Source organism: Phyllopteryx taeniolatus, chromosome 18 (genome assembly GCF_024500385.1).
Source record: "Phyllopteryx taeniolatus isolate TA_2022b chromosome 18, UOR_Ptae_1.2, whole genome shotgun sequence".
Classification (NCBI taxonomy): Eukaryota; Metazoa; Chordata; class Actinopteri; order Syngnathiformes; family Syngnathidae; genus Phyllopteryx; species Phyllopteryx taeniolatus.
This window is the reverse complement of record NC_084519.1, coordinates 10,680,574-10,705,383: the sequence shown is the minus strand read 5'-3', so window position 1 is coordinate 10,705,383 and position 24,810 is coordinate 10,680,574. Positions and strand designations below refer to the sequence as shown.

Sequence of the window (24,810 nt, the reverse complement as noted above, 5' to 3'; positions counted from 1 at the left end):
ATCTGTATTAATCTATCTATGCCAGTGACAAATTGTGACTGGCAGAGCAATGAAATGCTCTTCCATTAGATGGCAGAATATACAATAAACCTGTGTATCCACCTGTTGCCATTCATATAACAGAATAAGCCATGACTTCCTGCAACTGTATCGGCTTTATGGTCAATTGAACAGGCCCAGGATTCCCACTTAGTAATTAAATTTGTAACTAAATTAAGATGATATTGTCATTAGTACATTTTCATACTTTTTGGGATGCTTTGTTTGGTGTGCTGTAAGATTTTTATTTTTATTTTATGTAAAATGGTTGCCTTGGCTCAATAAAAGTTGAGAAACACTAGTTTAACCTAACCCTCTAAAATGCTTAGTTGCACAAAGTACATAATGCGAGAATTTTTAATTCTTCACACGTACAGCAATGATTCATGTCCACATTTCGTAAGATTTTTACATTTGGTTACTCATGCATATAGCATGAATTTAGTAGCTACCAAACGTGCACTAACTCAGACTCAAGATTCTTCTTCTTGGGTCAACAGTCATAACCGTCTTATCTCAGCAGACATTAAGAAACCAACTCATCTTATTTTTTTTCTTAACTGCGGTAGAAAGACTTGTACCCCGGTATAAATGGTTGAACCAATCAATACATGTTAAAGGGGATCAATACCGTCCGTATAGCCCGTTGCCTCTCTCTTCCAGATCCTCTGCCCAGATGTCCTTTTACAATGAATGTTAAATGGTCAGGAATATTAAAGTAGCGCTGAGTGCAGAGGAAATGCTCCTCTGAGGGAGGAGACTGTAACCTCTATTTGAAGGTGACCAGGGGCTGTGCAAACGCTAGCCCACTGAGGCCCCCGTGTGGCTAGACTTTCATGGTTTAATATTACACATACCCTCACTGGCTGCATTACAAAACACACTCGAACAAGCTAATGTGAGTAGCATCACAATCCGCCTGTGACACTCTGCTAATGACTTTCCCAAACAAGTCCAAGCTACATCCAGACAGCTTTTAATAGACTCTTGTTTTAAATTGACTAGGTTCTACGCCAGATCTGTTCACAGTTCTCTTTTGTGTGTCTTCCATCAGGATGTACCCCATTAAAGAGGTTCCTGTAGAGGAGCAAGCTCTGACGGACTGGCTGTATCAGAGGTTTGTGGAGAAAGAGGACTTGCTGGCCCACTTCTATGACACAGGTTTGTTTGCTTTATTTTGATGCATTTATACTTTAGTTCTAACATTAGGTAGACTTGTGTAATCTAAGGTATGGTACACACATAAATATTTTTTGAATCACCTGCGATTCAAATTTCGGATCACAATGGAACTGCTGGCCGACGATAGGCCACTCATGAAAACTAGTTGCACAACCCCGCACAGCTCAGTCGCTTTCACTTGCGTTGCTTGGTGTGCAGCGGACCTATTGAGAGCTGAAACAAAATTGTGCCTTGACAAAGATTAACAATAGACCAGATTGCCGCCAAAGAAATCAAAATGTATGCAATGTTAAGCCCTGTTCGCTAAATTGAAAGGCAATGTAGCTTTTGATAATAGCTGAAAAAAGCCTTTAAAAAATGGCCAAAGAAGAATACCAACCCAGATTTAATCCTTTGGTGCATTTGTTGACACTGTGCATGATGGCAGTTTTGTGTGAGTAGAGGCACATTTTTTTTTTTTTGATTAAATTCGTATTGGGACACTTTTTGATGTATCTCTTCTTATATAGAAGTGAGTGTATGTGGAGTTCACGCAGCTAGCAATGCTAACTTGCAGCCTAAGAATGCATCACTTCTCACACTGGCGCTCCTTGTGTCCTTCTCAACAGGAGCGTTCCCGCCTCCCGAGGGCCAGAAGGAAGCGGTCTCCCGACAAATGACCCTGGACCCTCTGTGGCTGTGCGTTATTCAGTCGTTCGCGTTCGTCTCCGGCTACATGTGGTACAGCCTCTTGCGGCACCTCTACTGCGGTATGTTTTGAGTACGCCAACGAGGCGAGCAGGAAAAAGCGCCTCTCGGGATCCGCCGGTGTCATGCAATGGATGAATGTACATTTGCGATTTGCGTGGCGAGACTAAAGACGGGGGGCAACAAAAAAATATGTATACGACGTGTAGACAAACAGAATTACAGCCCTGACACTACACATGATCTCACACATCATGGCGCTCATGTTGATGTTTACACATAGGCCTTCACACAGTCATACATTCAAGAGGCTCAGGACCAAGGACCGTTGTAGTTTCATGGAGTGTGTATGGACGTGTGCGTCTGTGAATACTGTGAGAGTAGAAGCATCAAGTCCGCCCTTTACCCTGCCCTCTTTGTGACGCCCAGCGGACATCTCGAAGCAGCTGTGTGGACTCTCTGCTCCCCCTCTCCCTTGGCCCACATTGCACTAAGGATCCAAACTGCTCCCTGTCCCAGGATATATTCCTGAATGGTAGCTGCCTATATATGTTTTTTTTGTGTGCGTGTGTGTTTTGTTTTTCTTTTTAGCCCACGCATCCCCACAACGACAGCCAGCACATTTATCTTTTCATTGTCATCTGGACTGTTTACACTGGCGAACCCGCTCCAGGTTAAATGCCGTCAAACTTGAGTGGGAACATGCAGATCACTTGAAAAGCAACTTGTGTGGACTCCTGTTTGCTCATATACATACGTGCACACACAGCACAACAAGATGGACTGAGAAGGCTTGGACTCTCTTTTTTTTTTTTTCATCCCCGCATCAAACGGCATAGTTTTACAATTATTTAAGCCATACGCTCAGTGTTGTCCACAAACACAAGGGAACAAAATTGTTTGTGCTGAGTGCTTTCCATGGCATTCAAAAAAATAAGACCGTTCACTTTGGCTTTAAGAAGTGTAGGCATCGATACAGTAAGATGAAGTGATGAAGTATGGGTGCCCTCCAGCCCCTTTTTTATTGAACTTTTTCCCTCTTGTGTGCTTTGTTGTTACCGTGTGACGTCAGAAAGTGGAGACAATTCCTTATTTTTTTCATTTTAAATGACACAAAATCCTGTGTAGATAACAAACCTCGAAACGCAATGTCTGTCACCTGTCTGTGAATAATTCTCTTTTCTTTTTTTCTTTTTTTTTTAAAGAAGAAGAAGAAAACCACAATTTTATGTTTTCTTCTCATTGGTACACTGCTGTGTTTTTATTTTATTTTCCTGTTCCCGAGCAGGAAGTTCTTGGTAATGCTATCCGAGCCCGATGTCATCCCAAACATATTCGGTCATAAAGATCCAGTGTGAACCCTGTTTTTGTTCTAAGCTTTTGCAGATACCTTAGGACAGGGTTTCCTAAAACATTTGTCAGCTCAAGCCCTAAATTTACTTCCTTTGGTACGAAAATGGACTAAAAAATAAAATATATCATTAATTGTCATAATGCCAACATAAAACTAACGGTAAAGAGCCCAACATACAGAAATATATTACAACAAACACCCAATGCCAAGAAATGGTGTTCGTATTGGATGTTAATTTTTTTTATGCTTACATTTTACTCTGACAATCGGCAACCCAAATAAAACTGAAGACTCAGTTTTTGGGAAACCCTGATCAAGAAGATTACATTCCCCAGTGATGGTTTTTACCTAAGGAAAAACATGATGTGTTAGCGCAAATAGTTCCGGAGAGGTTGGGCTTAAATTGGGCCAGCGAGGACAGGGGGCACGCTATGGCAAAAAAAAAAATTATTTTAATTCCGAGATCCCTTTTTTTTAATTTGCTTTTATTTAGAGAATTCTTAGAGGTGCGGCATCCATTACTGGCATAAAAATTTTTAGTGGTTGCTGACACCTGTTCTTTGTCACTGTTTGTAGAAACTGTGTAAAATGCAAAAAAAAAAAAAAAAAAAAAAAAAGTGCTACCTAATTTAGCTGGTGAAACATTTTGAAATCTGTGTCATTCACTGGCCCTTATCAGATTTTTTTTTCCAACCATGTTTCCAAAGAAAGCAGGGGAAGTGATGTTTTCCTAGGTGTGGTTTTAGGAAATAAACACAATAGGGATTAAAACAAATGATACTAGAATTGCCTGTAATTTCCCCATTTTGTACTTCTCCTTTAAATTCCTAGTTACACAGCCATTTTACAACACAAAAGCTTGTGCTGGAATAAAACATCAAAGATCGTTAACACCTTGTTCTGCTTGTCCTTAATGCTCTTTTAACTGAGTGGGATTGAATGATGTTTGATACAATTATTCTCACTGATACAAATTCAACTCCACTCTTTTTTCTATCATTTTTATGTTTGTTTATAATCCACTGATGGTTACTTAAAATTTTTATTTTAAAAGGTATCACAATGTAAAGTGATGGATGAATTGATGCTAGTTGTGGCACTACTGTTTTTGTATCATTCAAGGTTTATTGATTGAATTTCTGCTATCTTATTGTCAGCTGCTTATTTCCAAATGCTGTGTTCATGACCATCAATTTTAATGTCAACTTGCCTCACTTGTTTGATTTTGATGACAAGTAGGACAAACTAAGTCTATTAAGTGCATCCCAGCGGATGGTGCCAAGTGTGGTGACTCCACTCTGGGAAGCCTCATTCCTCAAGCGGTCAATGCAAATGCAAAGATCAAATCTGTAAAAAGTGAGCCCCACATCAGAGATTAAATATGAACACAAAAAAATCATGTTACAGACAAACTCGTCACCAGAGGAAAGTGTCCTGTCTGTGTTCTGCAAAGACACTTACAATGAACCATTTCACAGGTATGGGGCCGGAGGCTACTCAATATCATGGTTTGGTGGGTCCTACAACAATGATAGCGTTCCTTGTGGCAGTAAGCACTAAAGCATTGCTGTACCCCTCACAGGACCAATAAAGTACCAGTCTATATATCCACTATGTCAAACTGCTGCAGTGAAGAAGTAGACTGGCCTAAATACTGCAACCTCCAGTGTCTCACCCACCCCCACGCCCCACCCCCCAATATAGTATCAAGAGAATAGGATGGCAGGATGCCTGTGAAAGCCTCACGGTTGTTTTGGGAACCATATGTCAGTCACCTTTAGATTTTCTGCATGGTGAGAAACAAGCAGGCACATGTTAGTCTGTTAAAAGTGCAATGTCCATGACAACCTTGTGAAGAGTTTATGGAGAACAACTCCAACTCCAGTCTGATTAAAATAATAATAATAATATATTTCAGCCTACCAGAACTCCACTTAGAATTTGAGAAACATGCAATATAAGACTGTCTGCGTTTGCAAAATGTAATGCTCTGTGAAATTAAACCAGCTGGTCAAGCACAGCACCTGAATGCAAATCGCACTTTGTCCGACCCTCTCAGACCCGTTAGGAGTTTCTCGCTGTAGAAAGCATAGTGCACATTCAAAAAGAGCAGGAAGAAAAAGCGAACCGCAGTGTTTCTCACGGCACTGAAGATAACGATATGATGGCAAAACTCTCGTTGTTTTTGAGTAATGAAACATGTCAGCATTGCAGATAAATGTGGGTGAATCCACCTGACCAAGTTCAACATAATCAAATTTTATATATATATATATATATATATATATATCCATCCATCCTTTTTCTGAGCCGCTTCTCCTCACTAGGATCGCGGGCGTCCTGGAGCCTAGCCCAGCTATCATCGGGCAGGAGGCAGGGTACACCCTGAACTGGTTGCCAGCCAATCGCAGGGCACATACAAACAAGCAACCACTCGCACTCACATTCACACCTACAGGCAATTTTGAGTTTTATATCAACCTACCATGCATGTTTTTGGGATGTGGGAGGAAACCGGATTGCCCGGAGAAAACCCATGCAGGCACGGGGAGAACATGCAAACTCCAAACAGTGCGACAGATTATGAAAATAAGGGGTGTATATAGTAATTTTTTTAATCTCCTCTACTGTGCTATTTTGAATTAATAAAAATACTAAGAATTTAAAGTGCCCTTTTTTTTTGTCATTCCACTGCTTTTACTAAACTTATTTGCCATGGTATCGAGGTCAGAATTTTGATGTGACAACACATACTCATACAAATTGGCATTTCATTTTTTAAATTGCCTCAGTTTGATAGAGTTTGATCTGAACATAAAACAATTTTCCTTCATGGTTATTGTGTGCCATGCAGGTGAGGCGGGGCTGTATGAAGTCCCTCTAGACTCCTGTCCTCCATGAGAGAGGCGTCTTTGTTGTTTTCAAGCTGCCTGTTTTCTTCTTGCCCCAAGCAGCCTGTACTCACTCAACTACAACTATACGATGACATCCCACAGTCCTCCAGTGCTCTGCAGGAGTGACCTTTGCAGAGCCAGACTGACAGATCTGGCCCCGGATGCTCTCCTTCCCTGCGGTGTGAGTGATGTCGGTTATGAAGTGTCGCGACCCGCCGGGGGGGGGCAAATAAATGAATCATTTGAGCAAATGTAAGTGACGCGACAAAGGGAACTGACTATTCTATGGCATGAGTTTATTGTCAGTCTGTGGAACGTACAGAGGGCCGAAATTGCTTTTCAAGAGGCCACGCCCAAAAACAACACAAAAAGCTAACAAATATAAATATATCGAGCATACGTTCATACATGCTCTTTGTTGTATGAAGCGGTTATTTTTATATATTTTTTATATTTATACATTTTCTTTATGATTAAATAGATATTTAAATGATCTTCAATCGAGTAGAAGAATATATAACAATTCTAATGAATATATTATTTTTTGTCAGAATATTGCGGCCATCAGCAATGTGCAATGATTTTTTTCAAGCCAACGGTGAATTTTTAACAATCTATTTTTAAAGTGTAATATACATTATGACTTTGAAATATTGCCTTTTTGGTATATATTATTGGTTCCATAATTTAACATGAAAAATGTATGTTTACTTAAAATGTTAGTCAGTTTTTTGTTTGTTTTGCAATTTTAGGACAGTATTACGGAGCCCCCCTGGTGCCAAGGTATGAGAAAAATAAAATTCATTGATAATCTGTTCCCTCAGTTTAGTAAACCGTACCCTCAGTTTAGTAATCCGTACCCTCAGTTTAGTAATCCGTACCCTCAGTTTAGTAATCCGTACCCTCAGTTTAGTAAACTGTACCCTCAGTTTAGTAATCTGTACCCTCAGTTTAGTAAACTGTACCCTCAGTTTAGTAAACTGTACCCTCAGTTTAGTAATCCGTACCCTCAGTTTAGTAATCCGTACCCTCAATTTAGTACTGTGTTTAGGAAACACGCAGGCTAATTGTAGCCAGTCCTGCTAGTACTGCTATATAATGATCAACCCCCTCGAACTACAGCAATATTGCCTTTCAGTTGAAAAAATGGGATGTAGTATATATCACGACATGACAATTTATACACAGAATTCACACGAGTAAGAATATAACATACAAATAGAATTAACTTCACTTGACAGATATATGTAGGTATACGGAGCCCCAGACATTTGCTAAACTGAGGGTACGGATTACTAAATTGAGGGTAGAGTTTACTAAACTGAGGGTACAGATTACTAAACTGAGGGTACAGTTTACTAAACTGAGGGAACGGATTACTAAACTGAGGGTACAGTTTACTAAACTAAGGGTACAGATTACTAAACTGAGGGTACAGATTACTAAATTGAGGGTACGGATTACTAAACTGAGGGTACAGTTTACTAAACTGAGGGTACAGTTTACTAAACTGAGGGAACAGATTATCAATGAATTTTATTTTTCTCATACCTTGGCACCAGGGGGGCTCCGTACAGTATTACTGTACTGTACTTCAGTTACTCAAATGTTAAATGCAGCCTGGGTCTGGATCAATATTTGGCCTAACCCTCTCTAGTGGAGAGCTGGTGCGTTTACCGCGCTACTCTCGCGGTTCTCGGGTGCCTGGCAACGTCACCCCGCCCAGCCGATCTCTAACCAATCAGGACTCTTCCTGTCCAGTTAATCGACCAATCACAATGGAGATGCGTTTCTGACACGAGTTTAAATCGGCCAAGTCAGTCTCTGTTTACCAAATCATGAAGGAACACGGGCACGCGGTTAACTTTTGACTTTTGTCCAATAAACAGATAAAGCGACACACCTCCAGGAAGTGTTAATGTGAGAGTTTAAGTTTGGGAGGGTAACATTTTAACTGCACGTCAACATAGTTCGCTAGTGTTGACAAAAACAAGATGCCGTCCAGTGTTGGTGACTACGAGGTGCTGCTCACCATTGGGTCCGGTTCTTACGGAAGATGTCAGAAAATAAGGCGAAAGTCTGACGGCAAAGTGAGTAACTACTGCGTTGTGGTTTTTTTGTTTTTTTTTGTTTAACGACATTAAAATATTGATAGTGGGTCGTTAACAGGAGCTTGATAAACACCTGTGCTCCTAATGATATGATAGTTGTGTGTTAAGTGTGTTATGCACTTAACACACACACACACACACACACACACGTTTGTAACTTCAATAGTTTTGATTGGAGCACGTCCCAGTGTAGTCCTCATGTACCTTTTTAAAAGTACAATAATACTATACGTACACGGGGTCTCTTGGTTTACGACCGAGTTCCTGCGACGAATTTGTATCAAATTGGACCGTGCCGTTGTCTAACGTAACAGTGGATAAACCACTCAAAATTATTTATTTATTTATTTTTTGGGTGTGTGAAACATCTTCTAGGCCATGCCACTGCTTTCCGATTGGACCCCCTGTACATCCACAATTATTTGTACTGCATGCATTATGCCCATATTGCTGCCCTCTCTTACTACTGTAATCTTTCCGCGATTTACCCCAAGATTCTGGTGTGGAAGGAGCTGGATTATGGCACAATGGCCGAGAGCGAGAAGCAGATGCTGGTGTCGGAGGTGAATCTCCTTAGGGAGTTGAAGCATCCCAACATCGTGAGATACTACGACCGCATCATCGACCGCACCAACACCATGCTGTACATCGTCATGGAGTACTGCGAGGGCGGCGACCTGGCCAGCCTCATTGCCCGATGCATCAGGGAAAGGTGACCTTGTGGCCCTCACAACCATGCTTGTACAGTGAACATTAGCGAATATTAGTGATTTGGAGGGACCTATCCTCTGTTATTTACTGAAAAAAACTCACCTATTTGCTGTTTTGGTTCTCAGGCCAAAGCAATAAGAGTATTACTTTGGCACCATCTGGTGTCATTTTGACAAAAACTATGTTTTGCTGCCATTTTGTGGCATCTTTATGTTGAAAGAATGTTGAAGTGAGTTGAGGACTTTCATTTAGACAAAAATCGTGCTTTGCAGTTAACCTCATCTTTCTTTCAAGAAAGTATGTTGAAGTGAGTTATGGATTTTTACATTGGCAAAAATAGTGCTTTGCTACCATTTGTGTGGCTTCTACAGGAATTTTTTTTTTTTTTTTTTTTTTTCGGGCAGGCGGTGGGGGGCATCAATTACTCATGGATTTTAACTATTCACTGCACTGCTCGGTCCTTATCCCAAGTTCACTGTATACCATCTATATTCCTTTCTGTAGCTGACTTTACAGCAGTGCAAGGTAAACCTACTTTATTGTTAACTGAATACCCCGCTTATTGTGTCACTCAAAACTGAGCATTATCTTGCAAAATAATTTGGATCAGATTGAATGTATTTGAGAGCCAATGAAAGTGTTGCATACCTAGTGGACATTCCAGTCAGTGTAAATATGCTTTTTGTCCATTGCATTTTTCTCCCATTGAAGCAAAGTATCAGTCAAACCTGGTTATACTCTATTTGAAAAATTAAATAGGGAGACACTTTTTTTAATTATTATTCTTTTGCACAATTTTACACATTATAGTAGGAAGCTCACTATGCCAAATGAACCCAGTTAAAAAGTGCAACAATTCAAGATTATCCATCCATCCATTTTCTGAGCCGCTTCTCCTCACTAAGGTCGCGGGCGTGCTGGAGCCTATCCCAGCTATCATCGGGCAGGAGGCGGGGTACACCCTGAACTGGTTGCCAGCCAATCGCAGGGCACATACAAACAAACAACCATTCACATTCACACCTATGGGCAATTTAGAGTCTTCAATTAACGTGCATGTTTTTGGGATGTGGGAGGAAACCGGAGTCGCGGAGAAAACCCACGCAGGCACGGGGAGAACATGCAAACTCCACACAGGTGGGGCCGGGGATTGAACCCCACTCCTCAGAACTGTGAGGCTGACGCTCTAACCAGTCATCCACCGTGCCGCCAAATTCAAGATTATACTTTTTTTTTTTTTTTATATATAAATGGGATAAAACTTCTTCTGCTGGCATTGTTTTCATGTATGTATTTATTATTTAATTTTGATATTTTGATTGACATGGTATATTAAATATAAAAGCGTTGCAGAAATGTCTAATGTAGAAACTATTTGCAAATATTATACACACACAAACCTAAAGCTTTGCTTTTGAAATGCTGGATTTCTTCAAATTGTGGCCAGAGATTTTTATATACTCAACTGCAGGGAGTAGTAGGTGTTTAGTAGAGGAGCGATCTTATTTATGTTTAAAGTATTTGACAGAAAATTCCAAATTAATAATTATACTTAATGTGGTTACCTAAATTTGTTCTAAAAGAGTCAGAAGTATTTAACATCTCAATATAATGTACAGTTCTACTGTCAAAATTCAACATTGTTGTAAAGGCATAATATTTGATACAGTGCTTGTCTTGCATATTATGTAGTCCAAATAGTCATAATGCTGTGACATGTATAGTATAATGTGTTACTACAATACTATTGCCAAAAATGTGACTGAATCCCTTAACAACAACAAAAGGTCTTTAAGGATAAAAATAAATGTTAAATGTAATGCATACAGTGTTGTATGTTGGAATATAAAAAAAACTGATACAATGGGATTTGATATCTCAATGGTACTGCAACAGCATCTTCTGAAGTAGTTGATTATTTGTTTGACTCATTTTGTTTTTGTTTTCGTAGACGTTATTTGGACGAAAGGTTCGTCCTGCGCGTCACGGTACAGCTCATGTTGGCGCTGAAGGAGTGCCACAGGCGGAGCGACGGCAGGCCCACCGTCCTTCACCGGGACTTGAAACCGGCCAACATCTTCCTGGACGTCAAGCACAATGTGAAGTTGGGCGACTTTGGCTTGGCCCGGATCCTCAACCACGACACCAGTTTCGCCAAGACATTTGTCGGAACGCCGTACTATATGTCTCCTGTGAGTTACCAAAATTGTAAATGGTGCCACTTTTGTAAGGTTCCCATCCATGCAACATTTGTATTGCAGGAGCAAATGAACCAGATGTCATACAATGAAAAGTCTGATATCTGGTCACTGGGCTGTTTGTTGTACGAACTGTGTGCCCTATCGTAAGTACGCTTGAGCACCTCCTCTCACAGGCTGTTGTGTTTACTGTAAAGCGCACAATGTTGTCTTTACAGGCCCCCCTTTACTGCCTACAACCAAAAAGAGTTGGCCGTCAAGATCCGAGAGGGCAAGTTCAACAGAATCCCGTACCGATACTCCGAAGAAATAAACACCCTCCTCAAGAAAATGCTCAACTTGAAGGTTTGAAATATGAATGTACTGTATAATTAAAAAATTCACCAACTGTTAAATCAAATGGATTTTTTTATCCATGTATATTTCTGGTGCTGTGTGTTGCTGTTGCCAACAGGACTATCTGAGGCCATCTGTGGAATCCATCCTCCAGAGCAGCCTGCTGGCCGAAGCAGTCGACGAAGAACAGAGGAAGGTAAAGCGGCAGCTTCAGAGACGGTCAAAAGCCTCTGACGGTGCTCCCGAAAAGCCCACAGAAGCATCACCGTCTGTCGCAGAGCTCAGGCTTCGAGAGCAGGCGCTGCAAGAGCGTGAAAAGGCGCTGCAAGAACGTGAGGAGATGCTGGAGCGTGAGTTTGGTTTTCACTTGTACTTGGAGTCCACTTGGGGTTTGGGTGCGGTTCAGCCATAATACTTTAGCGCTGAACGGTGCACCCTTTCGTTCTTTTCCATCGTCCGATGTCGGGAAGGGGTGGGAGGCAAGCAATAAAATCACATCAAACTTAATTGTCATTCTACCAGGCATGGGACAGTGTTGCGGTTCAAGGGAGCACTCCATCGTTCACATACCTTTCCAGTCCAGTAATCCGGATAGGAGCCGAGCGGAAATCTGCAATAAACAAATGCACACCAAATCGCACTGCTTTGGTCAAAACTGGCTTTTATTTTGGTGCCCCTCAGACTTTTTGACAAAAGATTTCAATTGTGTCCCTAACCACACTGATTTGGGGCAAACGATCCTTTGTTTTGGCAATGGAAACAATTTTGGCCAAAGAAACTTAAAAAAAAAATAAAAGAAAAGGGGTCCCTGAACCAGTCTAGTTGTGCTGATAAGCGGAAATGGCCCTTTATTTTGGTACGCTTCACAACTTTTGACAGCAGTACAGAAAGTTTTAAACCATTGCATCTCAAACTGCTCTGCTTGGTCGGGACTCGAAACAGGCCTTTATTATATGTACAAATAGATTTTTTTTTATTCATCCATAACAGCTTTTGACATTGACAACACCTCAAAGATTCAACAATGTGAAGGCTACTAAAGTAAAACCATTGCTGCACTATGCAGTACAGTTTGATTGACACGTTTTTTTTTTCTAAAAAATGTTAAAAGTGGAAAGAGTAAACAATGGTACAAGTCAACAAAAACATGTAAGAGGTAAATGAGAATGCAGTATTTAAGATTTGGCTTAATGTAGCGTTTTATTAATTTGCTTTTGTTTTTAGGACGGGAATATGAGATGTGTGTCCGCGAACACCTTGCAGCCGAGAAACTATTAAGGTAATTCACTGAAGAAAAAAATGGCACGAATGACTTACGATCTGGCAGCACAGCGTGGTAGTGTTTAGCACGTCTGAACCACAGTTCTGAGGTTCAGGGTTCAAATCTGCGCTCTTCCTGTGTGAAGTTTGCATGTTCTCCCTGGGCTTGCGTGGCTTTTCTCCAGTTTCCATGCACAATAGAAAATGGATGGGTTGTTGGGTTTATGATTTTGTAATCTACACATTCATGTTTTGTTGCAGAGCGGAGAGTTTATTAAAGAATTTCCATGTGGAGCATCAGAGGGAGCAGACCCCCCTTCATAATAACGGCATAGGTATGCACGTTCGATGAAGACCTCTGGACACATACAGCCCAGCTTGGAGTTTCTTTATGATTTCATACTTTTAGCTTTTTTTTTTTCTTTTTTTTTAAATGATAAGGGGAGCATAAATGGATGGATTGATAATTATTTCAATAAAGATTTTAACCAAACTTTAAAAACTAATAGTGTAACTGCTTGTGTTTAAATAGATTTTATATTGAATATTCTTTTGGTCCCATAGGTGTCTGGGAGCATTGCTCCCCGGGCAAGAAGAGGGTCCACTTTGCAGGCCCCAACAAGGAGAACAGTCAGCTGTATCATTCTGTGACGGTGCCGCCGCGGGACTACTTTGTCAGTCGACACGCTCAAATCCTGACTGACGTGGAAAAAGCCTGTCAGATCCTCGGCTTCCGCATCTGACTGCTGTGTTGTGACTGAATGTAAATATTAGCAAAGTGGTGGGACTACTGAGTAGAAAATTAAGCTTTTGTCTGTGTGTGCTATTTATAAGGTGCAGTGCTGGTGATATTTACAATATATTGTAGAAGGCTGTTATTATTGTAGAAGTCTCAAAAATGGGTTGAAAATACAAGACATGGCCAAACTAAGGGCATTAATGTCATCTAAGCAATACATTTAATTTATAATTGCCATGAATTAGTTTTCGACCAAAGGGACATATACAACAAATGTGTATTTTTCCCATCAATGTCTGGTAGGTTGTGTAGTCGAACTGTGTATTTAATTGCGACATGAGTTTTTCACCATGTTAAACAATTCCCAGGTTTCTTAATAATATGTCTGTGGCATGGTTTGGTCAAAATACCGCAAAGATAAATAATTGACTTATTTATTTTTTTCACAGCATCATTATTTCCATGGTGAAATGATCTTATTTTAGGGGCAGCTATACCGTCGCCTCTTTCTGCTTCGCTCGGCCACACAAGTTGCAGGGGGAGAGATTCAATCAAGTTATCATTTGTGCAAGCAGCATTTCATCACCAAGCCACTGAAATAAACTGTTAGCAATTTAGCCAAATATTATTATAACATTACCAGAAGCTAATGCTAGTGACACTGATAGCTAATCATAATCTGTGCTAACACTGCAGCTGTACTTACCTTTTGGCTTTATCATGATTCGAGTGCAAAGTGATACATTTTTTTCCTTTCTTTATTTCACACTCGATGGGTAGGCAGACGCGCCAAGACCTAACTGTATGTATGCAAAGAAGTCGAATTTACATGTGTCCTTTAAATAATTTTATTTATTTACTCAAGGTCCCCTCACAGAATTATAATATAAAATTAAGAAGTAGAAAATAAAGACTGAAATATAGCAAAGTTGAGCAAAAGAACCAATCTAATACAAATCGATTTTTTTTTTAATTACCATAGCAATGACAGTCAAATCTGCCACAAGAGGTCACTCGTTTTCCAAAATCGTATTTGATTTAAGTGCCTAAATCTGCCACACAGTGTCGCCAGTTTGCCATAATCGTCAGCAGTTCGCCTTAACCATCATATTAACAGAGACTATTAACAATTACTTAAAATCTAATTAAAAAAAAAAAAAATTGGACTTTCAATAATGATGTATTCTACCAGAGTGCATTGTAGTTCCTAAACCATCATCTGGTACGTGACAACCTATTGATGAATCCCTCCTTTTGAGATTGTGTTGAGTGGAATGAAAATAAATGAACTACAAATAAAAAAGATGCCCTCCCTTTATCATAGCAATGGTCTGTACAAACATGTTATAGCATTGTAGGAATTCCCAGCATGCCGAGCGGCTTTGCGAATAGTTGTAAAGTGCTATATAAATGCTGTGTTCTGTTGGTTAGTTAACCCTTTGAAGTGTTAATAGACTATGCGTGTTTATTTCCCCACTTCTCGTCGTTGTTGTTTGTTTACTGTTATTAGTTTGCACTAGGTGTGACAGTCGCATCATGACCCTCATTGTTGCTGACTTTTATAACTGAGTGACCAATATCGCTCTTCATTGAAGCCACATCGCCTCTTTCAATTCGTCTCTGTGATTCACCGTCGGCACAATGAATTACTTTTGGTAATATGGGGTCTTGGAAACGAAACAAATGTCTGCGTATATGTCATCATCATATCGAGAACTCACGCTGTCCACGTCAACGGCGTATCATACGTACATTTACATATTGTAGTGAGAAATCTTTATCGGGCTTTTGTTCTTAGTTAAAATTTCTCGTAAGACAAATGTAGTTCGGTTTGCGCTAGTCATATTAGAAATTGGAGTTTTATATTGTTTTTTTGTTTTTTCCCAAGGGGAATCCGCCTTGTACGAAGATTAACATGTCAATCATCGCGAGACTACGCTCGTGTAGCGTGCGTAGCAACCACTGTTGCCCGGTTACCCCGTCCCGCCCAATATGAGAGTAATGACACCCAACCAATCGGCTCGGACCTTTTTTCCTCTCGTCCAATAGGAACCGGTATAGGGCGTGTCATTTTCCCCGTCTTTCTGTGTTTCGTGTGGAAAGTTTACCGGTTCGGGTGCAAAGTTTCAGCCCGTCTGCAAACTGGAGCTGGAGCGAGCGAACGTCCGAAATATCGTTGTCTGCCGAGTGACCAATTCTCGGATGAATTGTATTCCAGTCGACGTGCCGCTGCCATTACGGGACGAACGTAGTGTGTGTGGGGTGTGGGGGCACGTTTTGTCTCTCGGGGAGCCAGTTAGCTTGGCGTTCATCCTAGCTAGCTAGCTAGCTCGTGCGAGCTAGTTTTTTTTTTTTGTATTTTTTTTTTTTGCGCCACCTTTTAGAAGCTCGACAGCAAAATGGCTTGTGAACCCAATCGAGTCCGGCTGCTATGCATGCTCTCGTTGACTTTCGTCTTCTTCATCGTGGAGGTGGTGGTGAGCCGGATCACCGCATCCCTCTCGATGCTGTCGGACTCCTTTCACATGCTGTCGGACGTCATCGCCTTGGTCGTGGCTCTGGTGGCGGTGCGCTTCGCCGAGAAGACCCAAGCGACCGACAAGAACACGTTCGGCTGGATCCGGGCCGAGGTGATGGGGGCGCTGGTGAACGCCGTGTTCCTCACGGCGCTGTGCTGCACCATCGTGCTGGAGGCCATCGAGCGCTTCACCGAGGCCCATGAGATCGAACGGCCGCTGGTGCTCGCCGCTGTGGGCTTCGCGGGGCTTCTCGTCAACCTGCTCGGGCTGTGCTTGTTCCACGGGCACGCCGGCGGAGGACACGGACACTCGCACGGGGGGAAGAAGGGCAAAAGTGCCAAGGCTCACCGGGCTGGCAACGGAACTCCTGGAGAAACCAACAATCTGGTGGGGAACCACAGCGGCTGCGGGGAAGCCTCGCAAACTACCGGTAAGCATTCACAATCCTTAGGTTAGTCACCTGCTGTTCCGCCAGCGGCCTGTTCGTGGTTTAAAATGTACAGATGGTCCAGGTCATCAAGAAAAGAAAAAAAACGGAGTAAAAGAGTTTATTATATATGTAAAGATTTACAAATACGTATATTTTATCTATTATGTGTATTTTATTAAATTAAAGTAATATATTTTCAAATATAATAATTCATTCTTATGTTTACATTTTGTCTTGTAACTAATTTTATTATAATTTTAATAAAATAAAGGTTAACATTTTATTAAAGTAAATCATTTTACTGTGCAAATATGTATATTTTATCTATTGTGTATATTTTATTAAAGTAATATCTTTTCAAATATAATTCATTCTCATGTTTACATTTTGTCTTGTAACAAATTTTATAATTATTTAATAAAATAAAGGTTAACCTTTTTTTTTAAAGTAAATTATTTTACTGTGCGATGAGGTAATATGTATGTCTTGTGTTATATATTTAACATATAATTGAATAATATGTGTAATAAAGTAATTAATTCTTATTTTGATTTTTAGAATGACTTAATGATGCATTATTTCATGCAATAAAAATATTTCAGTAATTTTTTTAATACAATACAAAATTACAATGTGTACGTAAACTTGTTTATTTGAAATAATAAATTATATAAAATGAATGAATGAATGAATGTTTATATTTATGCATATTTTAATAAATAAAATAATCCATTCTCGTATTGTATTTTCAAATTAAAATTAACTAAGGAATTGTTTAATAAAATAAATGAAAATATTGTAATGTTTTTTAAGGCCCGAAACGTTTAACCCACAACAAATAATAAAATGCTTAATATTTTGAAAATGTATATGTAAAATGATGTGTTTTGCTATTTTTTGTATTTACAATACATCAATTAAACAGTTATTTAATGCTGGTAATTAATACAAAATTAAATAAATACATCTTAATGAGCAAACTTTACGGAAAAATGGCTAACTCTTAATATTTTAAATGCCAGGTGGGCTGCAATAAAGAACACGACTTTGATTGTAACTTTTTGACCAAAAATATTATAAACACCAAAGAGTGTGATGCAATGTTGTTAGGTTAATACCTCTGAAATCTTCTTTGTCAAGGCAATGACTCATTAGATCTGACCTGTTGAATGGACCATTTAACCAATCAAGAGTCCTGGAATATTTGTCATTAATTGAGACAGGTTTTTTAAAAATTTATGAACAATATTAGTAAATGACACATTTTTAAATATTATTATATGTATTGCATTGTTTATTGTGGGTCAAATGTTCCTGGGCTTTCCCCAACAGGCGAGCCATAAGTGTCACACCCTTGCTCTTGTCGCGGGGGTGTCAAACTCTTTAAAAAAAAATAATAATTATATATATATATATATATATATATATAGTTTTTTATTTTTTATGTATTTATTTATTTTTTTGTCTCGGGCCGCATTGTAGTTACGATTTCCCTCAGAGGGCCGTTAGAACAGTGAAACCATATACATGTTTAATCATCACCAAAACATATTACCATTACACAACAAATTGAGGGATAACTCGTTTTGAAATAACAAGGATAATAGTTTGTTCAGGTATTGTTTAAGTTACTGTAGAAGAGGTGTTTAGTAACAGAAAAATGAATATCTCAACATTGTTGTTTATTATTATGACAATTTTGAATTTGGGTACAGATTTTATCAAAAATCACGGAAGTTGACTTGCATGATTTGCTTTCGTGGGCCACATAAAATGATGTGGCGGGCCGCATCTGGCTCCCAGGCCTTGAGTTTGACACCTAAGCTCGAGTGCATACGTTCAAGCTAATTGTCTCTCTCTCCCCCTATGGCAGCCTGCTCCACACTATTTTCATAGTCAGCAGTTCACATTGCATAAGAGTACGGTCTATTTCCTGCTAGCCTCTTAAGAAACAAGCAGTCACATGATAATTGTCTGTCTCACTTGTTTGGGCCTTGAAGGGTTAAAGCCATTCCGAAGGCCCAGGTCCCCCCCCCCCCGTGCACGGTCTGGCCTTGACATTTTCAATAAATGGAGACTGCCTGCACCCCTCCTCTATGCCCCCGGTAGCAGTTACTGGACCGTACATCAGTGTAATGGTAGCGTCAACGGCCAAAACTACGCCATTAGCTGCTGATGAATGAGCCGCCATTGTCTTAGGGATTTAGGCAGACAGTTTCTTGCCCTCACGCACACACCCTAATCAATGATTGGATTTTGCCCAATATAGCGTTGCATTGAAATTCAGTTCTAAACCTCCAAGGTTTTTGGATCATTTAAACACACCAACTACGATTACTTCTGTCAGCGGTCCAATCGATTGCTGGAAAACGTGACATTGTTCTTATTACAAACTCGTTTTCTTTGTTAACGCTCATCGTTCAAAAAATTCCTTTCAGTTTTAATCAGAGATTGGGATGATAATTGGTTCTTACTAACTCTGTTGATTGTCTGGAAATGATTGAGCCAAAATTAACATTAGAATTACAGCTAAACCCTCCTTTTATGTTGAGGGTCAAACTGACCCAAGTTGGGGAAAAAAATAAGTACTTTTTCATTATGAAACTTCTTTTACTTGGCTTTATAGTCAGGTGCGTAGCTAGTCATTTGGGAGCCGAATGCAAACTCAGTTATGGGGCCCTCCACATCCGTGTACATACTGGCAAGTTTATTTTCACCTTAACAGGTCTTTTGAACTCGGTTACAATTATCTGACATCTGAAGTTACTAGTTACATAACCATTTTCATGTTCCCCTTTCCTCTGTCCAGTGAATAAATTATTCATCACCCAAAAATTTTAACATTGTTTGTTGACTAAAAAAGTGAATTTAAGAGAATTCTCCTGTTTCCTGAGCAAGATAAAGTCCTTAAAGTCGTTGGAAGAACATGGAAGTGATCATGATATATTAAACGTTGTATTTTTCAAGCATCTTAATTAATACTAAAACAATTATTATTACTTTAAATAAAAAAAAAAACTTTATTAAGCTGTTTTAATGACGTATGGAGGCACCTTGAAATCTTGGGGCGCCAGGCAATTGCTTGTTTACCTAATGGTAAATCCACCCCTGCTTATGACATATATATATAATTTATTATATATAAATTTATATATATATATATATATATATATATATTTATTTATTTATTTTGTTTGGATTTGTTTGTTTCTTACATGTTATCCTGAACTGAAGTTATAATTACACTTGCACAAATTGACGCAGAAACATTACTGAAATGAAAAATCAAAAGTTCATCAGTTTATCAAAGATTTTTTGCTCCTGCTTCCTGTGCCGCAGACGACAACAGTGCCACTACACTTGTTGCTTTTCCCCTGTAGTAGGAGCCTGTACTTCCAGGAGTGGAGCCAACAACGGAGACACGTTTACAAATGCTATACTTAATTTAGAAATCGTAGTAACATTTACAGTCACGTCCTTGGATATTGTGACATTGACACAGTTCTCAGTCGTAGACTGGTTTTATTGAGCCCTTGTTTAAGTTTGCAAAACAGAAAAGAAAATATTTGTGATTGTTTACACCACTTCCTGTTACGTGTCAAGGTCAGCAGAGTACACCAAGTACAGATTGTTCTGTTCCGCTTCAGAATGTGGAGATGTGATTCTGCTGCTGCTCAGTACAAGGGCGGATCTATTCTAGTGGGATACAGGGCCGGTTGCCACCCAGAAATCCAGGAACATCCGTGATGTTTTACTTGTATATATTTAACAAAAAAACTAGGGATGAGCAAGTACCGATACTAGATTCGTGGACAAATTCATGGACGAATCATCATGTGCGTCAGTGTTAAGGACTCATTAGACAGCTGAGTGTTGTTTGGTTTGTTGTTTCGGAGCCCTCTTGTGTCCGTTCTCCCATCAGAAAGCAGAAGACGTGAATTACATCCTTCTCCATCCTCTCATATTATGCCCGTTAAGACGCAATGTAAGTATAGATGTTTATTAGGTTTATATTAGTGCTGGGAGTGCACTTTTAGTGTCTTGCTATGGAAATGTATAAATGTATTTGCTATCTCAGTCTTGGTGGTATGACTTTCTGCATGGTGGAATTTCAGGAAAAAAAGGTCTTTGTTCACAATTATATGTCTCATTGTGGTAATTGAAATTTTATGTCTCAAAAGTAGTGGTAAGTATTCAAGAGGAAATGCACGTACTGGTAACGGTCTGAAAATAAAAGGGGTATCGAACATCCCTAATCAAAACATTATATCATTGCGGAGCATATCTGTACTTACACTGATGGACTCTTTTTAGCCTATTACCTTAGATATATTAAAGAAGAAGAATGTCAAAGTTGTGCTTGCAGACCTTAGAGTTTTCTGCATGTGGCCCTTTGAAGAAACATTTTCCACACCCCTGATTTAACTTTATTGAGGTCTCCGCTTTCATCCGCAGACATCAGCCCTAAAGAGAGCACAGAGGTGCAGATCAACGGTGGCGCCCAGTACGAAGAGATGGAGCACGAGTCATCCTCGCAGCTCAACATGCGCGGAGTCTTCCTCCACGTGCTGGGCGACGCCCTGGGCTCCGTCATCGTCGTGATCAACGCTCTCATCTTCATCTTCGTGTGGCAGCCCTGCAACAAAGACGAAATCTGCATCAACCCGTGTATTGAAAGCCACGCCACCGACCACTATCACAATAACCACACGCTGCTGGATCTCTTGGAGGGCCCCACGGTGCCCAGCACCAAGGTGGCGGGGCCCTGCTGGGTGCTCTACCTGGACCCCACGCTCTGCCTCATCATGGTGTGCATCCTGCTGTACACCACGTACCCGCTGCTCAAGGAGTCGGCCCTCATCCTGCTGCAGACAGTCCCCAAGCAAATCAACATCCATCGCCTCAACGAGCGTCTGCTGAATCTGGACGGGGTCCTGGCCATCCACGAACTACACGTGTGGCAACTGGCGGGCAGCCGCATCATTGCCACGGCGCACATCAAGTGCCACGACCCCACGTCTTACATGGAGGTGGCCAAGCGAATCAAAGACTTCTTCCACAACGAGGGCATCCACGCCACTACCATCCAGCCTGAGTTCGTCACGTTCAGTTCCGAGTCCCAGGACTCACTGTGCGAGCTCTCCTGCCGGACTCAATGCGCCCCCAAGCTGTGCTGCGGCGCCGGCGACAAGCAGAACCCCGCGACTGATAAGAAGGCGGTCGTTGACCTCAGGGCGATCGGCGAGACTCCGGAGCCGGCCGCCGTGCCTCTGGTGCAGCCGCATGTGATCGTCACGTCGGAGGTGGAGTCGTCTCTGTGAGATACTAGATGGACAGCTGTCGGTCAGTATTGGAAAAATGGCTCCAGCGTTACCACCGAGCAAGCGTTTGTTCAGCCTCAGTCTTTCTTCACAAGCCTCCTCAATCTGCATATCATTTTCGAAAAATGAAAAAGCGACTGATTTGTTTTTAAATCAAACCCAAAAAAAAACAAAAGTTGACAGATTCTTCAGATTTACATTTTTATCTTAGATCAAAAATAAGAAATTGAAAATAAGATAATAGGACTCATTTTGATATTTATATGAATTGGTCATGGTTACATGACCCGTAAGTTTGGTAACAAGCACCTGTAAAGAAGTGTTAGCTTGTTAGTAGCCACCATTAGCCAGGACCAATCAAATGACTCAAATCAAAACCGTTATTAAAACCCATTGAGACCGAAGTCTCTTTTTCAAACAGTGATCTGACCAATAATGTATAGTTTTAGAGCAGTGTTTCCCAACCTTTATTAAACCAAGGCACATATTTTGCTTTAGCAAGCTGTCACGGCACGACACTTAAGAACAATTTTAAATTGAAATTAAATGTTTCCCGTGGCACACCTGATGATCTTTCATGGCACACTGGTTGGGACTCACTGGTTTAGACTGAAGGGGTGTTGAAGTCATTTTCATCGCGGGTCGTACTGATATCCATCCATCCATCCATCCATCTTCTTTACTGCTTATCCTCACTAAGGTCATATATGATCTATAATATAAATGTCACCTCATCATATTATTATGTCATCCATGTCAGACATAATGCGTCCCAGTTACAATTTGTCCTTTATAGAATACGAGTAATGGATCGTGGTCATAGGGAGGACTGATTGTGGCAGCTATAAGCTAACATATCTTTTACTAATGCTCGTTACCAAACTGCTGGGTCGCGTAAACATGACCAGTTGTGGCCCGTTTTCCAATTTTGTATTTTTAATCCGAGGCAAACATTTTAATATGAAAAATCTAAATTATTTGTGTTAGATTCAGAAATTAATGAGTTACTTTTTCATTTTTTGATTACCAATTGTAAACGGAAAGAACGAATAATACACAGATTCTTATCGTCGTCAGTGGCATGTCGGGGTTCGCTGACTTTGGAACCTTGTCCCATGGTGTTGCTCTGCGAAAGCTTCTCTCTTCAGGACCTCAAAATGTCCTCTTTCACGGCACACGGCATGCTCATTTCAGCCTGTGGACTATTTTGTGTGTATTCTCTTAACCCCCTGGCCCCTAAAAATGGAGTAATGTATTGCTTATTTAAGTTATTAGAAAGAATCTATTTCTCTCTTTAGAAGCTGCTTTTCTTCTCTCTTTGGCCCACCATCTATGCCGGTAGTTAGATTTTTGGCCTTTTTGGATAAGAAACTGGATAAACACCTCTTAGCCTGCCTTGCGCTCACTGGCAATAGTACCGAGTGTAGTTGATGTAAACTGTGCAATGACACGGGCGCTTTAATTCAAGATTTAATGCATCGCGTTGCTAAGAAACCGGCCCGCAATGTCGCCAGTCGCCGTTTTTTTTGGGGCGTATTCTGTTGTCCAAACTGAGACCTGGTGCTCCGTTTCAAGACCTCCAAGGTGCGTCTTGCCAGAACTCTCCCCCAAGCATACAAACCACTGTCAGAGTTCAGCTGTCCAGTGCTGTGGATGGCTGAGCACCAAAGTCCTTATAGTGGCCTTGAAATTGAATTTATTGTGGGGGGGGGGGGGGGGGGTGTCATCTTCTTTTTGTCACTTAACAAGGTGCAATTGAGAATTCTACTCCTGATTTAATGTATATGCAATGTAAACAAATATGAGCTGGGAAATGTATTTTGACGTGTTCCTTCATTTTTATAATGTTCAGTCACTTCTACACTGTGTCATTGAGCACATGTTTGTGGCTTTATGTGAAAAATAAAGTTGCTGTTTTTTTAATTATTATTTTAGATATGACATGTCAGCTGATGTTTCTACGGTGACTGTCTGCTGTGTCATTGTGAGACAAAAAAAATATATGGCTGTTTGGTACAGTTGATAACCTCAAATGTGTCTCTTGCTCTTTTGTATCTTCAACAGGAAGGATGGTCATAAGAAATTATTGATTGAGAATTTGGTAAAGTGTGCGGAATTGATTGAGCAATCTTGTGAAGCATTTGAGGCTAAAATTGATTTTTCTGCAAACATCATAGGTGCTGTTGATTTAGTCTCGACTAAGCAGTACAGAAAATTGATCGATAGATGGATGGATAGTCTAAAATACAGTGGATAGAAAAAGTCTAAAACCCTGTTCAAATCCCAGGTTTTTCTGATGTGTATATATATATAAAAAAAAAGAGACCAAGATAAATCACTTTTTTTTTTTTTTTTTATGTGACCTATATATAACCTGTACAACTCAAATGGGGAACAATAATGTTTGGAGAGGGAGATGCAAAAAAACTACTGAGATAATTTGGTTGCACAAGTTAGCCCATCCTTTTATAACTGAGGATGTGATTGTGTCAGAACCAATCACATTCAAATTCTTGCTACATAAGAGTCAGTGTAGTACTAAGGACACACCTGCCACTGATTTAACTGATTAAAGGTCAGCTGTTCTAGTAAATATTTTCTGACATTTTTTTCTCTCAGAAGCCTAAAGTTTTGAACAGTTCATAATTCCTTCCACTTTGATTAAGGCCCCAGTTCAAAGCATGATGCTGCATCAGAATGCTTTACTGTAGATATGGTGTTCTTCTGGTGACGATGAGCAGTGTCAGGTTTGCACCAAATTTACCTTTTGGAATTATGGCCAAAAGTTTCAGCCTTGGTTTCATTGGATTTAAAAAAAAAAAAAAAAAAAGTGGGAATTATGAACAGTTCAACATAGTAGTCAGTGCTAACAAAAAAAGTGTGAGCTAGAAAAAAAATAAAAATAAATAAAAAGTACAATATCAGGAAATGTCTCCGCACACCACAAGATAATCACTCAGGGCTATCTTTTCGAGACATCGAAAGGGAGGCTAAATGCTCAAATTCAGTCTGATTAGTGTAATGTTTAC

The 24,810-nt window shown here is 40.1% G+C and overlaps 3 protein-coding genes across 3 annotated transcripts in view; all 3 read left to right on the top strand.

Moving 5' to 3' along the window:
• lpgat1 (lysophosphatidylglycerol acyltransferase 1) overlaps positions 1–4,153 on the top strand; it is a 31,684-nt gene extending 27,531 nt beyond the window's left edge. The window contains exons 7-8 of the mRNA XM_061754190.1: positions 1,094–1,200; positions 1,830–4,153. Coding sequence (XP_061610174.1) covers positions 1,094–1,200; positions 1,830–1,981 — 259 coding nt within the window. The 3' untranslated portion in view covers positions 1,982–4,153. The remainder of the gene's footprint in view (positions 1–1,093; positions 1,201–1,829) is intronic.
• A 3,806-nt stretch (positions 4,154–7,959) lies between these two features.
• nek2 (NIMA-related kinase 2) lies at positions 7,960–14,950 on the top strand. Its single transcript, XM_061754380.1, has 9 exons — positions 7,960–8,246; positions 8,762–8,979; positions 10,930–11,170; positions 11,240–11,322; positions 11,395–11,521; positions 11,631–11,862; positions 12,737–12,791; positions 13,034–13,107; positions 13,337–14,950. Exons 1-9 carry the CDS (start codon positions 8,151–8,153, stop codon positions 13,513–13,515), a joined length of 1,305 nt encoding a protein of 434 aa, XP_061610364.1. The 5' UTR covers positions 7,960–8,150; the 3' UTR covers positions 13,516–14,950.
• A 650-nt stretch (positions 14,951–15,600) lies between these two features.
• On the top strand, positions 15,601–23,814 carry slc30a1a (solute carrier family 30 member 1a). The gene is made up of 2 exons (XM_061754379.1): positions 15,601–16,460; positions 20,916–23,814. The coding sequence occupies exons 1-2, from the start codon at positions 15,911–15,913 to the stop codon at positions 21,779–21,781; spliced, it is 1,416 nt and encodes a 471-aa protein (XP_061610363.1). The 5' UTR covers positions 15,601–15,910; the 3' UTR covers positions 21,782–23,814.
• Positions 23,815–24,810: the final 996 nt, after the last annotated feature.